This window comes from Euwallacea fornicatus, chromosome 5 (assembly GCF_040115645.1).
Source record: "Euwallacea fornicatus isolate EFF26 chromosome 5, ASM4011564v1, whole genome shotgun sequence".
Lineage (NCBI taxonomy): Eukaryota > Metazoa > Arthropoda > Insecta > Coleoptera > Curculionidae > Euwallacea > Euwallacea fornicatus.
In genome coordinates this window covers 4,934,271-4,955,612 of record NC_089545.1, presented here as the reverse complement: position 1 = coordinate 4,955,612, position 21,342 = coordinate 4,934,271, and the positions used below count along the sequence as shown (strand labels likewise).

Below are 21,342 nucleotides of genomic sequence, written 5' to 3'. Positions count from 1 at the left end.
ACATGAATAAAAAGACTCTATGTCCTAATTCTATAGAATAACCAGCGTCTTGGCACGAACAGAACTGTTAGATCACGATATACGGACACCTCTAGGCTCTTCCATTTGGAATCTAATCTAATCTAATTTAACTTTTAGGGTCACCGCAAACCACAGACTTTTGATCGGCGGACAGGTAAGCTGTCCCACCGAATCACGTATTTATTGACCAAAAATCGGCTGATAAACATGAACGTGATGATGTACCCCAATTTGACGAAACCATCGACCGACTCTTCAGAACTTGTTTATAGTATTTCCCATAATTAAAATGTTTATTAGCGAATTTTTGCTATAATCAAGCATTGCGAATTCAAAAAATACTTAATAGAAGGGTTTCACTATCCATATGATCTTTTTTAGACTGAATTTACATTATCTGATAGATAGTCTACTTAACGCTATTGAGATTCCGAAAAAAGCCTGAACGAGTATGGGATTAAGGCTTGTGCTCAGCTTTCCTCGTATTTGCTTATGACGATAGACGTTTTGATAGTCTCCATGTTTTATGACTCGATTTGATTTGTTACGTTGAATCACTGACAAACAGAGAAATAAAACCAATCTATTAGTATATACAAGCTTTTATTAGTAACGGAAAAATCACAAGTAGAGACAATACGATAAATAATTACAATTATATACAAAAAGTCCAAATAACTTTCACAGATCACAAATTCAGTGACAAATGCTGTACCTGACAGTTTCGTTACAAGTTTTACATTTGACGTCACAACAGAAATGAAATTCGCAATGGCAGCTCTTCTGCTCTATCTGACTATAAGATCGATGTCCCCTGTTACAGCATAGAATTCCACAACCGTCTTCACCTGGAGAAGTCTCATTGCACTCCCTGCCTGAAGTTCCGAAACTTCCCAACGTGGCATTTGCAGAGCAGAAGTTTGGAGATTCCTCTGAGTAGACTAAATCTGTTCTGCTCGGGGTCTTGATGGTGGCGCCCTCTGGGATGAAGCTCTTCCCGTCGTTCCCCGGGATAACTTTCGCTGCCCCATCGAAACGTTCTTTCAGTCTATTACCCACCTCCCGAAAAGTGGGCATTTTCCTTATGCAAGTTTTGAGGGCGCATGAACCGGACAAGCCGTGACATTTGCATTCTTTGTGCATGTTGTTTTTGATTGCCTGAAAAAGATTTAATTGGATTAGTGTAGTCAATAAGATTTATAGAGAATTAGGTCAATAATTGGCGAGCGGATGTTAAGTGAATGTTACCACAGCAAGGCTACCATTTAATTCGTCGACGAGATACAAATGCGTACTAATAGGCTAAAATTAAGGTACACTTACTAATCGACCAGCAACATAGTTGTGTAATTTGACTAAAGTTTTCATGTCACTCTTCTTCTTGTACCGGGTATCGAGAAAGTCTTTAGACCTCTTGATTCCATATTCTATGTTTTCTCCACAGCCAGCCCATGCCCATTCATTTTCTGGCACGTTTGACACTTTCTTTTTCTTACTTTTTCTGTAAATAGATAATAAAAGTTCAAGCGTGAGAAGTCGAGGAAAACAGTAAATTTTTTTAATTATAATTCTACATATTGCATATACAGGGCTGCCAAAAGTGACCCATACTTGTATTTTGGGATTATTAAATGGGACCATCAACAACGAGAGTCTCGAGGACTGGATGTTGACTCAAATTTATACCGATTTCTTGTGATTTCATGGGGAAGACCCCCATCAATTCTCATAACAATATACAAGGTGACGCATTTCAAAAAATTTCGATCTGCCAGCCTTTCTTCGTACCCTGTATATTCTTTAGATCTTTTCCGTAAAGAATTTTTATCGAAAATCAAAAATAATCAAAAGGGGGATTTAAGAATTTCAAAGTTGGTTATATTAGACGCAATGTGCTGTGTATGATGATAAATTTGGATCATTTCGTGTAATCTGAGTATTCTATTATCGATATATTCTATGCAAATGTGAAATTACTTACTTCTTATTTCTAACTTTATCACATGAACACCCAATGTGTTCTCCTCTTGTACAGGCCCTAGTTACTTGGAAGGTAATACCAGCTGCTAATATGGCATTCACAAATCCAGTCTCACGAGTATCTGGAAATAAATGCTCTCTCTAAATATCTGGAGACGAATAATATACATATGTAGAGATTGATAGAGGCCTGACTCAAAAACCACTTTCACCTATTCACACCCTGTATTTCGACAACAAACAATTGCCCACCTAGGTTTACAGGACTTTCCTTTTCAAACAGAGAAACACTGAACGCAGTCAACGGAAAAGATATATTAAAAATAGGTGCTTCTGAGGAATCAAATCTCAACGAAAGATTCATTGACATGACTATATCTGACATTATTTATTAAGTAACGACGAATTTAGACTTAACGAAGTGAGAGGTAATTTGAATTGAACAATATGAAAACTCTTCTTAAATTATCTCTCTTTAATATTATTAATCTTGATTAATGCCTCGATTGCATTATTGGTAGCAAATTTTAAATCATTCATTAATTTAAAATTGAATTATATATCGTCCTAAAGCTTTGAAATACTACACTAAACAAAAACACGAATCAGACTCATCCTTGTCAAGAAAAAGTAAGCAATAAATTAGCTTTACAAGGTGTAAACTGCCATAAGTGACTTCCGAACCCCGAATAGAGATTAACATGCAGATATAACTTGGCAGGTAAGAGATTCAAGATAATGTTCACTTGTCAACAGCCTTTAACAGATATCTTCAGTCTGAGCAGTTATTAAGAGGCCCCTCAAAAAATGCCTGAGCTCTAGATAAAGCCGTTCAAGTGCCACTTGAATTTTGAATGGGCAATTATTATAGTTGAAAATTGTTTTTTTTAGATATTATCTTTCAAAGGTATAAGTATGGTAGTTAATTATGATAGTTGAGATAGGACAAATCCGTGTTGTAATCGTCAGAACATGAAAAAAAAACATGTCTCACTGTCAGCAAACACCCCGTAAGTACATGTACTTGTAATTTTACGAGTGATTTTGTAACTTTTTGTTTTTCCACAAAAATGCAAAAATGTGGAAAATATTTGTGATACGGACCTGACTTTTCTATAGTACGTTTTTATCAGTAAATATCTAGAGAAGTACGATACATGGAAATAACAAGTATAAATGTAAAATCGAAATTTTGAATAACATACCCAGTGACAGGCCGAGACTACGCACCATATCCGTTTTTTTATTTGAATTTACCAGAAAATTTTATTCTTGGTTAAAGTTTGTGCATTCCTGCACATTTAACACGCAGCTTGCAACATCTATCTTATCTATGTAGTCTCATTTTTTTCTATTCCATAAAACACTTTTTTGAATTTTTTTTTAGACTTATCCCGTAGAGAAAATAAGACAAATTTATTTAATGTGCAAGTTTCGTATCAAAACACAATATAATACAAAATAATACAATAATACAAAATACAATATAATAAAATGTAAGAGTACAAATAATATTATTTGTATTTTTAAATCGTCTCTGAAACGAAAATGGCATATCAAATGAATTTGTTGTACATTCCATACGGAGTAAATCATTAAGAAAATCCGAAAAACTGTTTTATGCAATGGAAACTTAAAACTTTATTGTTAGACTTATCATTTAATTCCAAACAACTTTCTTTAATATATTTTTAATCTAAAATTAAAAATAACGGTACTCTACTCATGAGCCTTTTTCATATTTTTCGAGTCTCCCCCGTATTAAATGCGATATTCAAATTTTGCAAACTGCGTTTTGAGTTTGCAGGAATGCACAAATTTTTATCCAGAATAAAATTTTCTGATAAATTCAAATAAAAAAAAAAAGTCCAGTATCATGCGCACTTTTCGTCGGTCGCTGTATAATTTTTTAATAGACGAAATCCGTTGACAGTTGTTTCTATTAACTATAAACCTTAAAATTAATTAGTAAAAAGCCGGCGAACAAATATTAAAATGGCCTTAATAATGTCTTTCCTATTGAGTGCGCAAAGTTGATTCTGTTGGTAAGATTACAGCAGTTGAATTTCCCGCATAGAGTTGAATATTTCAAGATTATTTTTCATGTACGCCCGTAAAAATATACATCTAGGTACTTACCTCTCAACATAACTTTCTTAATACTTTTTTTCGCACTGGTGCAGTTCCAGCGCCTGTGCCTGAACTGGTGCTGGCACTCCGACTGAGCCAATCGCACTCCATCGGTGACAAAGTCGAAGAGATCATGCTTTTTCTTGCAAAGTTCTACCAATTTGAGTCGCTGTTTTTCATGTTTTTTATTACACATTTGGGATGGATTAAAGATCAGGTCACTGCCGGAGGCCCTGAAACCAAAGGAAACATTTTTTTCGGAAGTTCTTGAAAAAGATGTCATAAATTCATCACTGGATTGACACAATTGAAGCCCTCTGTACAACGGATTTTTTCAGACACCTTTTGGTTACAATTTTCTTCGGCGAAAACTATTGCTCGGGATCACGTTCCACGGGTGTCGCCAAGTTAAATTTGAACTTAACGTGTTACGACGGTTTAGCCAAATTAAAGTTAAACCGTGTTCAACCAAATCACGCTTATATTCACTTGCACCAAAGAGTTTACCATCAAATTCTAATTATTAATGAGGCAGCGGTAACTTTACCAATGAGGTGGCAGCGACTTTACCAAAAATAACCATTTTAACTTGAACCCAACCAAACATTTACTTTCTAATTAAATAGAGTTCATAATTCCGCGATTTTAACAAGGAAACGTTCTACCAGAGGCCTATAAAATTCACCATTAAAACATTCACAAACTTCTGCTTTAATAATCTCTTAATGTGAACCAGAATTCTATACTAAAAAAAAAATGTTTCCCATACATCCTCTCTCAAACCGAATAGGTACCAGTTTCGGGTTCCTGGTCAATGACCATCAGTTCGATGAGGGGAGCAGGGCGGGACACATGGTTCGGCGGCTTTTCCTTATCAAAGGCCTTCGGGAGGTGTGAAGTATTGATTTCGAATTTGCCTCCAATAAGAACGAAACAGGCGAGCTATTGGCGACTTTGTCGGACGGAACCTGATACGGTACCGTTGAATTTGAATGGTGAAAGTGAATTTGTCGTTTAGGTTCTAGTGGATTTCACATGATGAAGTAGATCTGCGTCGCTCGTAAATTTTAGCTTCAGACTGCTGGATTTTCAACAAAGAAACACTATTTGTATATTTTCCCCGAATTTCTTTTCTTTCAACAAACATGTCAATCGCACCCGCTTCCAGGAGGGTGTTAAAAGAACACGTCTTTCCAAAGCGCTTCCCATGCACATTTACTTTGTTTGTTTCTATTAAACGTGTGTTCTGAAAACTTGAGTATTATTCTATGATACATAAAATAATCGTGTAAATTTCTGCTTTATGATACAAGAAAATAATTACGAAGTTTTGGGATCGTATTTGGCGCTTTGGAATTATAATTTACTGCCAGGGTTTTGCCCAATTTCCACAAAAATCGTAATGAGTCTATGTCGATCCTAACAAGATCATTAACTAATCCAACTTAACGGATACTTAAGTGCTTTGGGTTTATAAACATTCGGCTCAGTAAATTCTGGCTTAGATTCACTCGCGCCATCAAAACGTGATCCAGTCTGCTGTTTCGTTTTACGACAGGCTGCGTCGTAAACTATTTTTAAGATGGATTTTTATTTGTTACCTTCAGAAATTATCTATAGATAATCAGGCAATGTTATCAACGAAAAGAGGTATGCTGCGACTGCGGGTCACTTTCTTTTTCAACTGACTTCTGAAGTTGATGACAATTGTCGAAAGTCGAAACGTGGGATTTCATATATGATAGAGTCACATTGTAGAAGAGAAAAACTCATAATTATGGGGCGGCACGGAAATAAGGACGTGACGACCCCAGAACGGTGAATCAGCGATAAAAACTGTATTCAACAGAGCCAAGAACAGTCTTTGGATATGTCAGATCTCGTCAATTTGAGTCATCTCGGGTTAGTGCAGTCAAGTGCGGCGAGAAATCGGCAATGTCAAGGGCAGGTATGTTGGACCTGCAAGAATATATTCTGCAAGCGCCATCTCTCGTGTCCTTTTCGTTGTACCTCGAGCTAAGTTTCGAGCGCAGTAGGACTTCGTGCGGAGAGCTGACTTATAGTAATGAAGATGAATGCAAACAGTCGCAGAAAAAATATGAGAAGATTAAGCCCCATTACGCCTTTATGCCTCATTCCAGCTCTGTGTTTAATTAACTCGATCACCCCAAAGACCGGTTTCGATCCTATTAGATCTCGTCAGTCTGGTTCATCTCGAGTCAATTAAACAGTCAATTAGTCTCAGCTATAGCTCGACTCTGTGCACTAAGTCCTGCCACTTACACTCGAAGACTTGGTGGAAGTGTAGGAAAAACAACACGGTAGATGGCGTTGGTGAGATATTTTCCTGCAGGCCCAACATCCTTGTCGTTGATGCAGCCATTTTCTGGAAGCGTTTGTTTTGCGTTGCTCTTGTCCTTCGTGTCCCAGGGGGTGTCAACCCTAGGGCATAAAAGTACCATTTAACGCCCAAAAGTGTGCCCGTATTTTTCGCCCCCCTTATTTTCGTTGATTAAGTAAAAAGGAGTGACGTCAAAACGGGCAATCGCGTTATGAAGACGTTATGTCGCGACGCTTGTGAGGCCTCGCCTGGAATGTAGTATGTGTGTAATTTACAATTCATGATATACATACGTTAGAGTATTCAAGTTGAATGCAATGCATAACAAACCTGAGTGCGTCCTCTCGTTTTACAAGAAAAACGTAGTAAATATCTTGCTACGTATTTTTGCAGTTAGGGGGTGAAAAGGGGGCACGCTTTTTGCGCCACCGTTTGTTTCTACCTATTCGGGAAAAATTGTGAAGAGATAAAGAAATCCACAGGTTCGGTAAAACACCGGTGACAAACACGTTATATTCGTGTACAAAACATAAGATTACGAAGGTTCTCTAATAAAGGCAACGTAAAATTTTGTGTGGCAACCAAGTAAGAACTTCATTCTAACCTTAATCACATGCACTTCCTTACATTCAATCACTCGACGAGTCATTTTCTCGAATAAATCAGGGCTCTGCTCAACGTAAATTAAGCACTAGTTGACATGTTATGTCAAACATGTCGGTTCGACGGCGAAGCTGTGAAAACAGTGTTGGACAAGTGCCTTCTTGGCAGTAGACAACAGAAAAGAAATATTTTTTTTATTGGTGAAAAATCGAAGCCTTAATAAAATTAGGACGTCTATGGATAGCTGGTTGAAAATGCACCTCCGATTTGCGAGGAGAGCAATTGAGACCCTTCCAACACCGCCTTACCGTATTTTTTCCAAACACAATTCGGTAAAACATGTGTATATCTAAATACATTTGCGGAACTTTCTGGTCTAAAATGCGAAAAAATTTATTTCGAATTTCACGCAGGCTGTCTTTAATAGCACACCCATAAATTACTTTACGATACTTTAGTGTGGACTGAACTTGTCTGCAAAATGATTAACACAACACAGACCATACATAACCATTATAAAACGGCCATATCCTTCACTCCGGCACGACACTTTCAACGAGCAACCGCCATAAATAAGCAATTTTAGAGCTTTGCATATGGCATTTAAGCCTATTTTTGAATTGTTTAATGTATCAAATCAATTTTTGGACATCGTACTAACAAATCAGTTGGACCCAATAATTTATCTTGTCAACTTAATCGTTCATATATTGCGTAGCATCATTGGATGTTCAAAAATGCTGTGTAGTAAATCTTGTAGGCGAGGGTTACACAGGGTGTTCCAGAAACGTTACAGGTTCAAATAAGTGCAGCGTGTCAGCGGAGAAAAGATTAGAGCCGTTAAACTAAATTTGACTCCTTTTGAAGCATCAAATTTGGCTTTTCTCGTTCTACAAGGTGTCAAGGCGTGGTGTTAAACCCTGAGTGTTTAATGCTACTAAAATGCATTAATTAATAATATCAACGGCTAAATAAGTAAAAAAGCGAAAAACTCCAGAAAAGGAAATCGGACGGACCTAAGTCAGGACGTCACAGTGGCCACAGTCGAACGAAAACAAGTAATATTTGTATAAGGCAAGTTTGGTTGATTCGCTCTATTTTTTGAACCGTTACGTCCAATTCCCGTTTGTCTCACTGTTTCTGAGACAGCCTGTACGCTTGCCCATTTTCAGAACTCGTAAAAGTTATCCTTGTAAAGTTATTACATGTGCATACCTGCCTAGCTAGCTCAAGAATTTTGCCAATAAATATTGTGGCAAGTTTGGAAAACTATTTCACAAGAAGTAGGCTTTCGCTGACACGGTAAAACCCGTATATTCACTTATTTATGTCTTTAATAAATTTTCTAGAGGCAGCGGAACCTAAAATGGGCTTAAGTATGACGAGAGCAATAACTACCCATAATTATTTTCACAAAAGAAAATTCACAATAACAAATGTTACACCATCGTCATTTCAAGGCAAAATCATCGGATTCTCGAAGCGGATATAAATTTTAATAAGACAATCATTAATCAGTCACCTGTAGCACACCACATATTCTGATGCCAATCTCCAAAACAATGGATTACATGAGCATTTGATGACCTTTATTTTACGGCAAAATAGCGAGGTGTGTTGTAGACATATCATTATGTAGTAGCTATCATTAACACCGATGACACGATCAAATGACATTAATGACTGCCATTTCACTTTAACGATTTAAACGATTGTCTACTGCTAACGATGATAAATATCGTTATTAAAAATTTATAACACAAAGAATTTCGAAAACACACGACACGCGTCAAAACTCACTTGCTGATTGCTGTGATGGAGCACAACTTAGTTGTTTAGCTTGGTCTAGATCGCTGATTCAAGAAACACTCGAAAAAAATGTCGGAAATCGATGTACTGGTCCACGGACCAGATATTCCTTAGATCCAGTCCGAAGGGACCTATCCTTCCCTGATGACGTGAGCCTCCGATAATTTCGATTTTGAGCTTATGGAGGGACCGACTGGAATGAATTGCTCGAACAAAAAAAAAGTGCAGTTATCCATGTCTTGAGTAAATCAGGTAGGTGGGAAACTCAGCAGAATGCACGTAAGAATGGTCTAATGAGACATTGTGCAGTTTCAGTTTTTACACAGAATGCTGCTTGAAGCAACAAAAATGCACGAGAATTGCACTGGCCGAGGAACACAAAACCAAACATTAATAAAGTATCACCGGAGCAATGTAAACACCTGTGCTGGGACTCTTATTATACGAGATTATAGACTGCTTAAGCCATTTAACATACTTAAGCTCTTTAAGAGCTGCTCTGTAAAATTGCTGCAATAAATAACAACAAAAAAACTGTCTATAAAATATTTATACAGGTAATCCAAAGCTAATTAGCGCAAAATATTGCCACCAATTTGCTTAAATCATTCGAGATGGCCATAAAGAGTAAATATTTTCTGTCGTTAAATCGATTCACAGTCAATTTGCCTTTACAGGCGCTTTTATAATCAATATCAATTCGCATTCCTGCGCAATTTTTGTGTCTCTGGTTTAGTTACACTTTTGTCTTCTTCGGGAATCTATTGGTGCACCGGCATGATGAAGAAACATCTTCATTCATTTGCGACCAGTCAGACAGCCGGCCACCTGTCAAAGGCGTTAAAGCCCCCATAAAAAGAAGTTAAAGTTGTTTTTCGTGTAAAATATCTTCGGCAAACACTCGAACTGTATGCACAATCTATGTGGAAGAAGTGTGTTTGTTTTTAGGCCGCGTTTATACAATAAGGACCGGTCGTGAGAAATTCCGCTTCAGATGGATACCACTGAAAATTGGAAGGTCAGGGAATAAGCAATTATTATAATTCTTGTAATTATCGTATCTAATAATAAGTTTCATCTATTAAATTTTTGATTCGGCGAAACCACGAGCGATTGCTATTCTTACGGTTCCGCTTGTTTACAAACGTCCATTCGAGTTATGATTATACCAATGTTAGCTTAGTAAGTAGACGTTCTCGGAGAGTAACGTTAAGAGTAATTCTATCACATGACGATAATCGCGTTTATACAAAGCAAATAAACATGCTTGCTCATTAGGGGTTAAGTATTTCAATTCTGTCACGTCGGTGTAATAGATAGGTGTAAATATGAATGAAACACGAAGCTCTAAGGTACGTAAAACTGAATGAATTTGGCCCATTTTTGATCGGCCTCCAGCAGCTTCAGCTCTGCCGAACAACGAAAAAAAAAAACGCTTTTGAAATGTTAATATTTCAACAGATATTTCTGAGATGTCACGTGACCAAATCAATTCCTGAAGGCAGGTAAAAGGGCTCGCGAGCCACGCGAACTAGCTCCTTCCACATTCATCTACCTTTGCTCAGAAGTTTTTCCTTTTTTCGTTAAGCGAGCAACCACTTCGTAATCCTGAACTAGCGTTTCGTTCGAAAGTTTCTGATGTAGACGCTCCCCACTTCAACGGGCGAGTTCGGAGCAGTCAACAGTTGTGCAACTGTTGGAATTTCTACTGATTGACACGTTACCTTTCGAAGAGAATTGCATGAAAGCCGATGTCACTTTTGCTCCGAACTGTTGCAAAACTGTTACGTCTGCTGAATGAGGCCGATCTTGGATTATAAATGGAAATTCAGTACTTTCTGCCGTTTTGTACATACGAGACACTTCATGTAAAATTCATTCGGTTGTTCCGCGGCACAGGTGGCAAATATCGTTTAATCACAACCAATCCCATGGGACACAATTGCCCGCAGAGACCACTGTAACCTCCCTACCGCTGCTCCTAGTCAAAGCCCGCAGAGATGTCCGATTTCGGTTTTGACGCTGATCGATAAGCTTTGGATGCCAAATGTGACTTAATGTGAAACCAGAAAAACAATAAATACTTATTGCACAGTGTAGAATAATAAAGCTATAAAATTAACTAGAAATACTAAAGACGTACTTTCGTTACTCGACGAGAAATACCAAACATAAATTGCGTTACTCAACAACACGTTCCACAACCCACTGTGCTGAAATATAATTTATGTAATTTATGCCACTTAACTGATTGACAGTCGATTACCGGGATTTTTAAAACGACATTTAATTACCATTTAATTAAACGATTGTTTATGTTAATTAATTTGTACACAGTTCCCGAGAAGCATTATCTAATAATTTATTGTAGTTTCTTGCTCACATCTGGCCGAGGCTCGATTCATGTTTATTCATAAGAGAATACTTACTTGTTTTCATTTACTTTTTCCCTGTTGCACTGCTCCGGTACAGGTGCCGATGCATTTTCTCCAAGTAAACCGGGTCTAGCAAGACTCCCGCTTAGGCTAATTAATTCCAATTTGGCTCCCAAGTGACGGTAATTAAGCATTATCATCCCTCCATCCTGCGCTCGTTCGACACCGGCTCTTTTCCATTTTTAATACCCATCATATTCGATGTTTAAGCAAATAGACAAACAAGCACTGAACTCACTGCGTCACAGCCCACATCTTAATGCCAAACATACAGTTAAGAAATATATAAAAATTACTCCATATCGTATACAAAACCTGTCAAAATATCCGATCTTGACGAAATCAGTGGTATAAATTTTCATCACAAGTACGAGCCATTTGGGTCTTCTTCAAATTTACGATGTTTTGATAATGTAAACTATCGCACTTAAGATGTATTTGTTTTTGTGCTTACGGGGCCGTAAACGTTTGGTAGGTATACACAATATTTATATGGTGTACGTGTGGCTGACGTAAAACACTTGTTTTGTGGAATCGTGCCCAAAAATGTACTAAATTGCTCATTAAAGAGAATGGGACTCTAATTTGTTTCCACCACTCAAAACCAACCCCACTCATCCATCAAAATTAAAAAAAAAAAAAAAAAAAAAAAAAATTAAGTTCTTCGCTAAAGCGTGTAAAAATTAAAAACTGCTCCTAAAAAATCCTTTCTACATCTAGCACGGAAACACTCCCGATCTTCGCAGCTAAGATTATATTTCGTTGAAGTATTGATGAGATTTTTGGTTTCCATGGACACTAGCCCTAAGGGCTAAATTATCAATGTGCTGTGAGACGTAACAATTCGTTTCCATAAAAATATAGAATCTGAGCAGTATTAAGTCTCTATTTCAACGTTTCTATGGAAACCAATTTGCAATTAACATTACATTAATGACTTGACCCTTAGGACCGGTTCTTCAGTGCTCTGCTGAACTGCACGTGGAGTGACTTCAGGCAAGGGTCACAATCAGGCAACGTATCTCTCTTCATTGCGGAGGTATTTCAAAAAGCTCTTCTTGCTCCAATTTTTCAGCTTTAACTTCAGTTTAAAAAACACTTGATCTGCAAGTTAGTTGTTATCTGATAGCCGTCGCTCTCTAACTGGCCATCGAAGAATCGGCTCTTAGCCGTATAGCCCGGTTAGCCGCTATAGGATAGTTGCATGTAATTTTACATAGTAACACATTTTTACGTTATTTTCACCCCAAACCACCTGCTCTAAGTGAACTGGGAGTGAGCAGTTTTTATTAGGTCACTGTAAAATTAGCTTTTGTTGAAAGCTACTTCCTGCAGCAATTTTATGAATTTACGGAACATGAAGTTAAAAGTTACATCTACAAGTCGGTTAAAAAAATAGCTTTAATACTGCTGAAATTTTCAAAAACTAACGAAATTTTTAAATTGACAAAACATTCAAAAGTCCATTAAACTTTTTAAAGATCATGAAGTTTTTAAAATTGCCCGTTTAAATTATGATTTAAAACGGATATTTGCCAAAACGCGTATTTTGTCGTAGAAAAAAAAATAGACGCGTGCTTAGACATACCATGACGTTCGGGTTTACAACCTATGAGCTTCTTGCGCGTAGTACTTTCGTAGCGACTTCTACTCACATACGAAAACTGATTAGTTTCCAGTTCCAATGGCTGGATCTATGGACTACGATAACCCACGAGCAGTACCGCATGTTGTCCAAGGTAATTGAAGGCGTAATTATGAACGCAGGAGGCAGTAGAACCGTGAAATTTGAACGTTTATACGTACGAGCCTTCGTCCTTTTGAAAAATCCATGGTGACCAAATTAGAACCGCATTCCAGAAAATGAGGTGGTTGCTAGGGTCCACTAAACTTAGAAGATTTCTGAAGATACGCAAAATAAAACTGGCTTGCAAACTTCACTTTATAATTTTTACTAACTCTTTCTTGCATTTTTTTTTAGTTTTGAATGGCAGCGCGAAATGACTCTGTACATGATGTTGTGCAATCGCCGAAAATATTCAGAAACAAAATATGTCTCGTTTGTGTGGGTCATTATAAAAGCTCAAATTAAACAAAGTCCATGAACTTAATTTTCGAAAACCTTTCACCAACGCTGTATTATCGTCCATTATTTTACAAATATTCAATTATTCACCTAATGATGCGTTTACTAAAGTATATTTAAAGGAGCAGGCCCGATCAAAGAAGTTTAATTATGTAGGTCAGTTATCTGAAAATACCCAACACATAACTTCAGTCGATGCTATAATTCATAGTCGGTTTACATGCTCTTGGTGCGAGTCCTTAGATGAGTGGCACTGAATTCGATTAATTAAACAAAAGGACCGACTAATTAGTTTTGCATGATCGTAAAGCTAATAAATGAACATGGGTTACCGTTCCAAATAAATCAGCCTTTAACGTTTTTAATGTGGAACATGGGAGGTTTGTACGCTGGTGTTCTAGCTATGGTCTCTGGGAAACTGGGGTCAGGACAGAATAATTAATTTTATTGATTGCTATTAGTTATGTTTGTTCTGGAAATGCATTTATCGTAAACCAATGCTGAATTGTTGCTATACGCGTAATACTTCGTGTAGCACCCCTGTTCTCAAATACCATGTTATCAGTTATCAAGAGCATTTTTCACCTGTCTCACACCTCATTGTGTTAAAGCTGCTCGACATTTTAATTAATATCTACAACCGAAAAGGTGTTTAGACAGTTGTGTGCCTTTTTGTTTATTAAGCTAATAAACATGCTCACATTACCTACCGAGTTTACCGTTACACGAAACAATGAATTTAGCTTAGTAGGATGGAATTTTCATATTCCCAAGGATGCTTCAGATGAATGTCGGGGTGGTGCTGTATACAAGTGCTTTATTCATAATATTTACCTTAAGTATGGCTAAATAAACGACTGGACGGAAAACTAACACGACCTAACTTGACTGGCACATAATGCGAATACGAACAAATCATTGGTGGACAAGATAATTACCTAAAAGCTCCTTGAATATCAAGACAAACATCTTGAGTCTTCAATTTATTATTTCACTAACAAGTATACAAATACGGAAGAGCGTGGGTAGCATCTCGGACCTTGGTGATCGTACAAAATTAGAGGAAACGTGTTTCTTCACTCAAACCGATAGAAGAAAAATTTGCATGATTTTTTAATAATTCGTTCATGTCAAACCAACGTTGAACTCGTCAGAAGTTTAACCGTTGACGATACTTACCATCATTTTCGTGACTTGTCAAAGTTGTAACGTCATAATCATTTTTTTATAACGATAAGATTGTGCCGTTAGGCCTCCGAAGAAAGATTTTTCTACTCTGAATACGTTTGAAAATTTTTCGTTGAATTTGGTTAAGCTCAACACGCGTGCCAACATGTCAAACATTTCAGATTACCATACATGCATCTATATACAGTGCGTACGAAAAGTCAGGAAATTATCTCAATTATCTCAAAAAACATACAATATATTAGCCATATATAAAATTTGAATTAGCTCGAAAATATCACGACTTTGTGGTATTCGGACACGCAAGAGGTGCGTCACAAAGAAGCAGTGAACTGAAGTTGCATTTTTTCCTATGAAACGGCAGACTCTATGATATTTTCTAATTCACCCTCGCATTCTGTACAGATTTCATATAATATGTTCTGAAGCTGACGCTAGCGGTTCAGCAGTGACTGCAGGTATGAAGAAAACCAAACAAACTTAGTTTTATTGGATTAAGTGTTCAAAATGTTCAGATGCGACAAATCTGATGATCTGGCATGCCATTCTAAGGATGATAGTGGCTTGTTCTTTTTTTGTGTCTAATCTATCTAGTAATCAGCTTGCTTATTATGCAGTTTGGGTAGGATGTAAAGGTGAAACAGTTTGGCTCCCTAGATCATAGGACTTGACGCTCCTTGACTATTCTCTTTGGGGCCACTTAAAAAGTAAGGCGTATGTCACGAAACCGGCAGATTTAAACGAGTTTTGAAGAATAATTACAGACGAATGCCGTCTCATTACGGCTGAAATGCTGGGACATGTCAGTGAGAAATTCTATTACAATTTAGCTCATTGTCAAGCAGTTCAGGAGGCACATTTTGAGCACTCAATAAAAATAAATTCATTTCCATAAGAATAATTTTGTTTCCTTATTCCTTTCGTTCTGCAACAGCTGCTGAATCACTAGAGTTGGTCTCGGGGCATGTTATACACGAAATGTTTTGTGATTGCGAGGTTGAATTAGAAAATGTCATAGAAAGTTTGCCATTCCATAAGAACTAACATAACGTCAATTAACTGCTACTTTGTGACGTCCTTTGTATATTTCTGAATATCGTAGTTTGGCGGAATTTTTAAACTTCTTCATTTTTTACACAAGACATTTTCAAATAAACTGCGTATTTTTCGAGATACTTCAGGGTTGCTGGACTTTTCGTACGCAGTGTATATATCCAACGGTCATTTTTAACTTACCAAATAGCATTTTTTAATAAATTTCCTACATGAGCATAAAATTGAGATTTCTTGAAAACTATAATAAAAAAAATCACATCAATGTTCGAAAATAGGGTATAAATCTCTCATCAGCAAAGGCCTCAGATGCTTCTGAAATGGATTGCATAGCTCACGTGCTATAGCAAGATGCCGGTACCTCGTGTTAATTTGGAACATACTATGTACATGCAAGAGAAAACGTTATTGCCACTCTCTTTACCGCTATATGGGGATGTTTCACTGTGTTTCTAGTTTTAAACAGAGCATTTTTGAGCCATAATATAAACTATAAAATATATATATATATATATATATATATATATATATATATATATATATATATATATATATATATATATATATATATATATATATTTGTGCTTTATAGAATAAAAACGTCAATTTCTCAACATCAATCCGAGTGCTTCAAATACAATACCTTCATATGTAACATTTGTTGTCGAGTGTGGTGTTTTGAATCCATTTACCACGAAATATAAACTTTACCATCGCGTTAAAAAATAAATAATTATGAGTATTTAAATATACACTGCACTCATGTTAATATTAATTACCGACTTAGGAATAGCATCTCTTTAAATAACAATTTAGACAGACAATGAGGTTCCAGCAAGCGATTGTTAGGCGTCTGATACCTCAAATTACTGTGTTCTTTCCTCGTTTCTTTTATGCGATTAAATGAGGATAAAGCAGTAATTTGAGGAAGGGAGGGTAGTACCTCGTGCCTCGAGCCGGTTAAAAATCTCCTCTATCATTCACAACAATGTATTAATAACCTATTAAATATCGTTAGAACTATGCCAATTAATAATAACGTTCTGAGTTAAAAATATTCCTTTCAATTTATTCGCGTTGGATATAGACCCAAATTGCAACAACATTCAACTATGTTCGCACTTCATATAACAGACACCTAGATTTAGCAACTATTTATTGTTGTTTGTCAGCGATTGCCATTTGGCTGACCCCCACAAAACTAAAATTGTCTGCCCTTTCATATTTAGTTAAATACTGCTTAGAAATGGTCAATTAAATTGTCGTATTGGTTGTGAAATACCCGGTACTCTACCAAACATTACGAGTATAACAATTTCACGGTTAATTAATAAATTACGGAGTTTATTTCTGCATAAATTTCCAATAGAATTTTTTGTTGTATTGTAAACAAAACAAGGTGGGAACACTCGTCTAATACTTGTAGTATTATTAGGAGTGATAGGCTTTTAATAGTTCCCAAACCTGTGTTGAGAGACATTTGATGTTAAGTAATAGCTGTTAAGATTCCTGAAATGTTTCAATTGTGTTAAGTAAGCACATACTCTTGTAATTTATAGTGAATCTAAAAATAGGCAATTTTTCCCGGTGAAATTCTCTATTGTTTACATACGTAATTGACAATAAAATATTCTGAATGATTTGTCGAAAGTGGTTTGCCATTCAAATTGATCAAATTTTGTTTTAAATTTGCCAGAAAGAGAAGTTTTTACACCATAAAATTAATGCGAAATTCGTCTGCATGTCTTAAACTGATTTAGCTTTAGAGGAGGAAATACTGAAAACAAATTCTAGTGTGGTAGTCCAATATCCAAAAGGAATTTTTAAAATAGCTAAAACGGTCTCAATTTGCTTGGACTTGTGAAGTGTACCTAACTCAGCTACGGATGCCATCTCCAATGTTCTTTCTATTTAAATTCGTAATCGTAATACGTTTGTTTAAGCGACAACAGAAGTCGGAATTCCCTAGAAAAATGTCGTCAACAAACACTGAAAATAAAAGTAAATTCTACTAAGCCCGATTTGTGGTAAGGACCACAAATATCGCGTTCTCAAAAGCCCTCATGCGAGAGCTGAAAGGAGATTATGAGGGATCCTTTGTAAAATCATTAAGTTTCTTCTTAGTTGCTAGTCGAGATGAAAAATACTATTTCGATCCTTCTTATATGCAACAATGCCTATATTATTCTAACGATTTGGTCGGAAAATTGTAAAGAATGGAAGATCCGATAATCACGACAAACTGAAATTTAGCAAGATTCATCAGCCTTATTGGTTGGTATAAGCTCTACGTCCATGAAAAAAAAATCTCTTGGCAAAAAATTGATTGATGTTTCTCAGTTTTCGATAAAATAATTAGATAATACCCGGTAATTTGTCACTGCAACATAAAAATCAGCGTTTGCGTAAACATAGCGAATCTGGCTTAAGTTAAGTGTCTGGTAGATTTAGATTAGAGAGTTGTTAAATCTCTGTTTCATATTATTTATACATACAGTGTGTCCAAGTTAGGAATGTCCCGCGTGGGAAACTCGTAAACGGTAATAAATACAGGTTTTGTTTTATGGGGGAAAAGTCGCACGTTCGAGGGACTAGTTTGATTGTATCAACAGATCTAATAATAATTGAATTCTTTTTATTTTGGAAAAACAGAAATATTCAAATTTCAAAAAATTCTCCCGAATTATGGAAAGAGGTACGTGAAAATTAAACCAATTTTTCCATTTCCATTTATTATAAGCCTCAACATGACCATCTTGACTTTATTTTAAGACATTTCGTTTGTTGAGAATAATTAACAACTTTTTGTTCCGAAAACGGCCATAGCAAATTGATCGTTTTTAACATTTGAATTTGTTACGCACTCCGATCATCTAATGACGAAAGGCAAACAACATTTCTTCATTGCTACACACAATTATGTGGATGATGAAAGTTTTCTACATAAAATGATTTCATCAAATAAGTCGATAGATAAACAATGGAATTTTCTGTAGAAGAAATGCCTATTACTAGTCCTGGAGAAATCTCCATGGCTGCAGGATTGCGCATGACCAATAACGGTTTGACTTGAGAATGTGGATTGAAATATTAGAAAATCGAATAATTTATCTTTTTTTATAACTATTTTGTTTGAAAGAGATTTGGAGGAAGTTTTAAATAATATCCCGGTGTCTTTACCACATAACTGTTGACTTCAATAGGATGACGTATAACCCCAGAGTTATGTAGGAATATTTATCAGATAAATTTCCTGCGACATGGAAATGAGATGCTACTATGTTTGCCCAGAAAAAAATTGTTCCACAGTTTCGTTTTTTTTTTGTGTATGAACATGTTGAAATTCATAGTAAATGCATTTAGAAAAGAGTTGGAGGGTTTACCATAAACTTTTCTTATAAAAAAAAATCGCCAATTTTTTAAATTTGTTTCATTTTTATACCAGTTCACCCTATATCATATCAATATAGCTTGTAAAAAATTATTATCCTCCAAACTTTAAAACCATTTTGCCCTACTTGAACGTGCCAACCATCCGAAGCAACTATGGACAAAACTTCAGCGGCGTATAACATACTTGTTGAGCCTTATAATTTTATCAAAACTTCCTCTGTTTCTTTTACAAAAATAATGAAACATTTTTAAAAATGAAAATATTGTGTAAATTACTAAATGCGCCAGAGCCGTATTTAGAATAAAGAGGCCGATGCTCGTTTTCGACAAACGAGATGTGATACAATGAAACTAGAACCGTTTTGTTGAAACTTACAAAACATTGCAATGGCAAAGTGATTTTAGTTTCTATTTATCCCTTACGTTTACTCGGAGAAAACATTTTTAATTAGAAAAATTCGATTTTTCCGAAATAAATGAAAACCGAAAATAATTTCGTAGGTCCGTTTGCACCGTGAAATCACCCTATTGGATGCGCAATTTTTCCTCAATTTAACCAAATTTGTATGCAATTACTGTTTATCAGATCCCCATACCTTATCTTGACTACACTTTATATACGAGATATTTTTCATGCGACTTAATTAGCAAATTACCTACTTTGTCAATACAATTTCGCAAAAATGACGGCAAATATTCTTCTTGGCCAACATACGCTCATTACCCCATTAAACTCGACCCACGTTCCCAGAGATTGAGCATTATTCAAATCCCCAACCGGTTTGTTGATTGTGGTGGTGCCGGTACCAAATTGGTACCCAAGGGGATGTGGGTAGAAAGGGGTGTAAATACTTACCAGGAGGTGGAAATGAGCAGCAGACAGACGGGCACGAGGACCGCGCGCATCGCATCTCACTTTGCCGCGTGCCCCATCACTGCACGCGCCGGGACAAACGTAAGCGGTGATACCACGAGCACAATGAAACGAACAGCAACTGTCTCGCCGAGGACTAAAACTCTATAACGAACGCTTGCGCCGATTTTCGGAGTCAGAACGACTTTAGGGTGCTTAAGACGCCGCGCCGCCAATTACTGAGCACGGCAGCGCCGTCAGGTGCTCGGGAATGATCTTGGGGAAGCAATTTTTGCGCTCCCACTTGTGTAAATGAGACATGAAACATAACTTTCGATTAACGGGTGCCTGGTACTGTTTAAGACGTCTTGCAAAGAATGATTTGATGATCAAAGGAACATAAACATGGGGGTGCTCTTACGTAGAAGAAACGATCGTTCAGATGCCGATCTGGAATTGTTTGTTCATATCTGACAAGCTTTCTTTCCCCTTAGGTCACGAATATCTAACACCGTTATGAAAAAAAATCACAATCTCCATTTGGCCAATGGCAGATATAGGGTGCGGCGTGGGAACCAAGTGTTTTTAAATTGAACAGTGCTGGACCATTTACTACGGAAGGGTTATGTTTCTACAGGCACTTCGTTCTTTGGCTCATAGCATATTATTATTTCATTCAGTTGCCACCATGGAGCCCTCGTGGACGCTAGAACATCAAATATTCGTTAATGATTGTTTAGTTAGGAGTGGTGTGTCTGTGATTGCAGTCTCTTCGGTCGCCTGACTTCTTCTATGATTTCTTTTTATGGAGCTTTCTGAAGACACGCCTCTACGAGGCGAAGCCTCGTACATTAGAAGATTTAAAAAGAGTAATACAATATCAAATCACCGAAATCGACGGAGACCTATTGGAAAGAGTAGAAGCCAATTTTTTTTTAACGTTTTCAACATTGCGTCGACGAGAACAGGCAGCACGTGCCAGACGTAATTTTCTCTTCATGATTAGAAAATGCCATGTTTTCGACCACTTTATAATAAAAAAATTATATATAAAAAACTACCGATTCTATGATCATTTCAAAAACACCGAACTCCAGTGCCGCATCTTGTGTTACGATGCGGATTCATTTGAAAGATTAGCACGATGCTGAATGGCTTCCTGCTGAATAGACCTTCTCTATTAACGTAAGAGACCCGATTGTCCCGTTTATTGTTAGGTGAGGTATGGCTTAGTAGAGCGCATCACTGAGGAGAGACCCGATTAGTGAGGGGGCACTGCGAGAATGCACCCACAAAGGTGCTAACCGGCAAAATCGAGTAATTAGCATAGCGACATAAAGTAATTAATCAAATTCTCTTCTCGATGCGTTATAAGACATCTCTTTCTTATTGTACGTAATTTAACCTGAATGTGTGCTCATCGAAAAGCGAAATCATCTCACCATCAATC

General features: G+C 36.7%; 1 protein-coding gene across 1 annotated transcript; it reads right to left on the bottom strand.

The window, feature by feature from the left end:
- Positions 1–607: 607 nt before the first annotated feature.
- On the bottom strand, positions 608–20,098 carry Wnt6 (Wnt oncogene analog 6). Its single transcript, XM_066282247.1, has 5 exons — positions 19,896–20,098; positions 4,141–4,364; positions 2,003–2,123; positions 1,345–1,522; positions 608–1,179 (listed from the first exon to the last, which is right to left on the bottom strand). The coding sequence occupies exons 1-5, from the start codon at positions 19,943–19,945 to the stop codon at positions 718–720; spliced, it is 1,035 nt and encodes a 344-aa protein (XP_066138344.1). The 5' UTR covers positions 19,946–20,098; the 3' UTR covers positions 608–717.
- Positions 20,099–21,342: the final 1,244 nt, after the last annotated feature.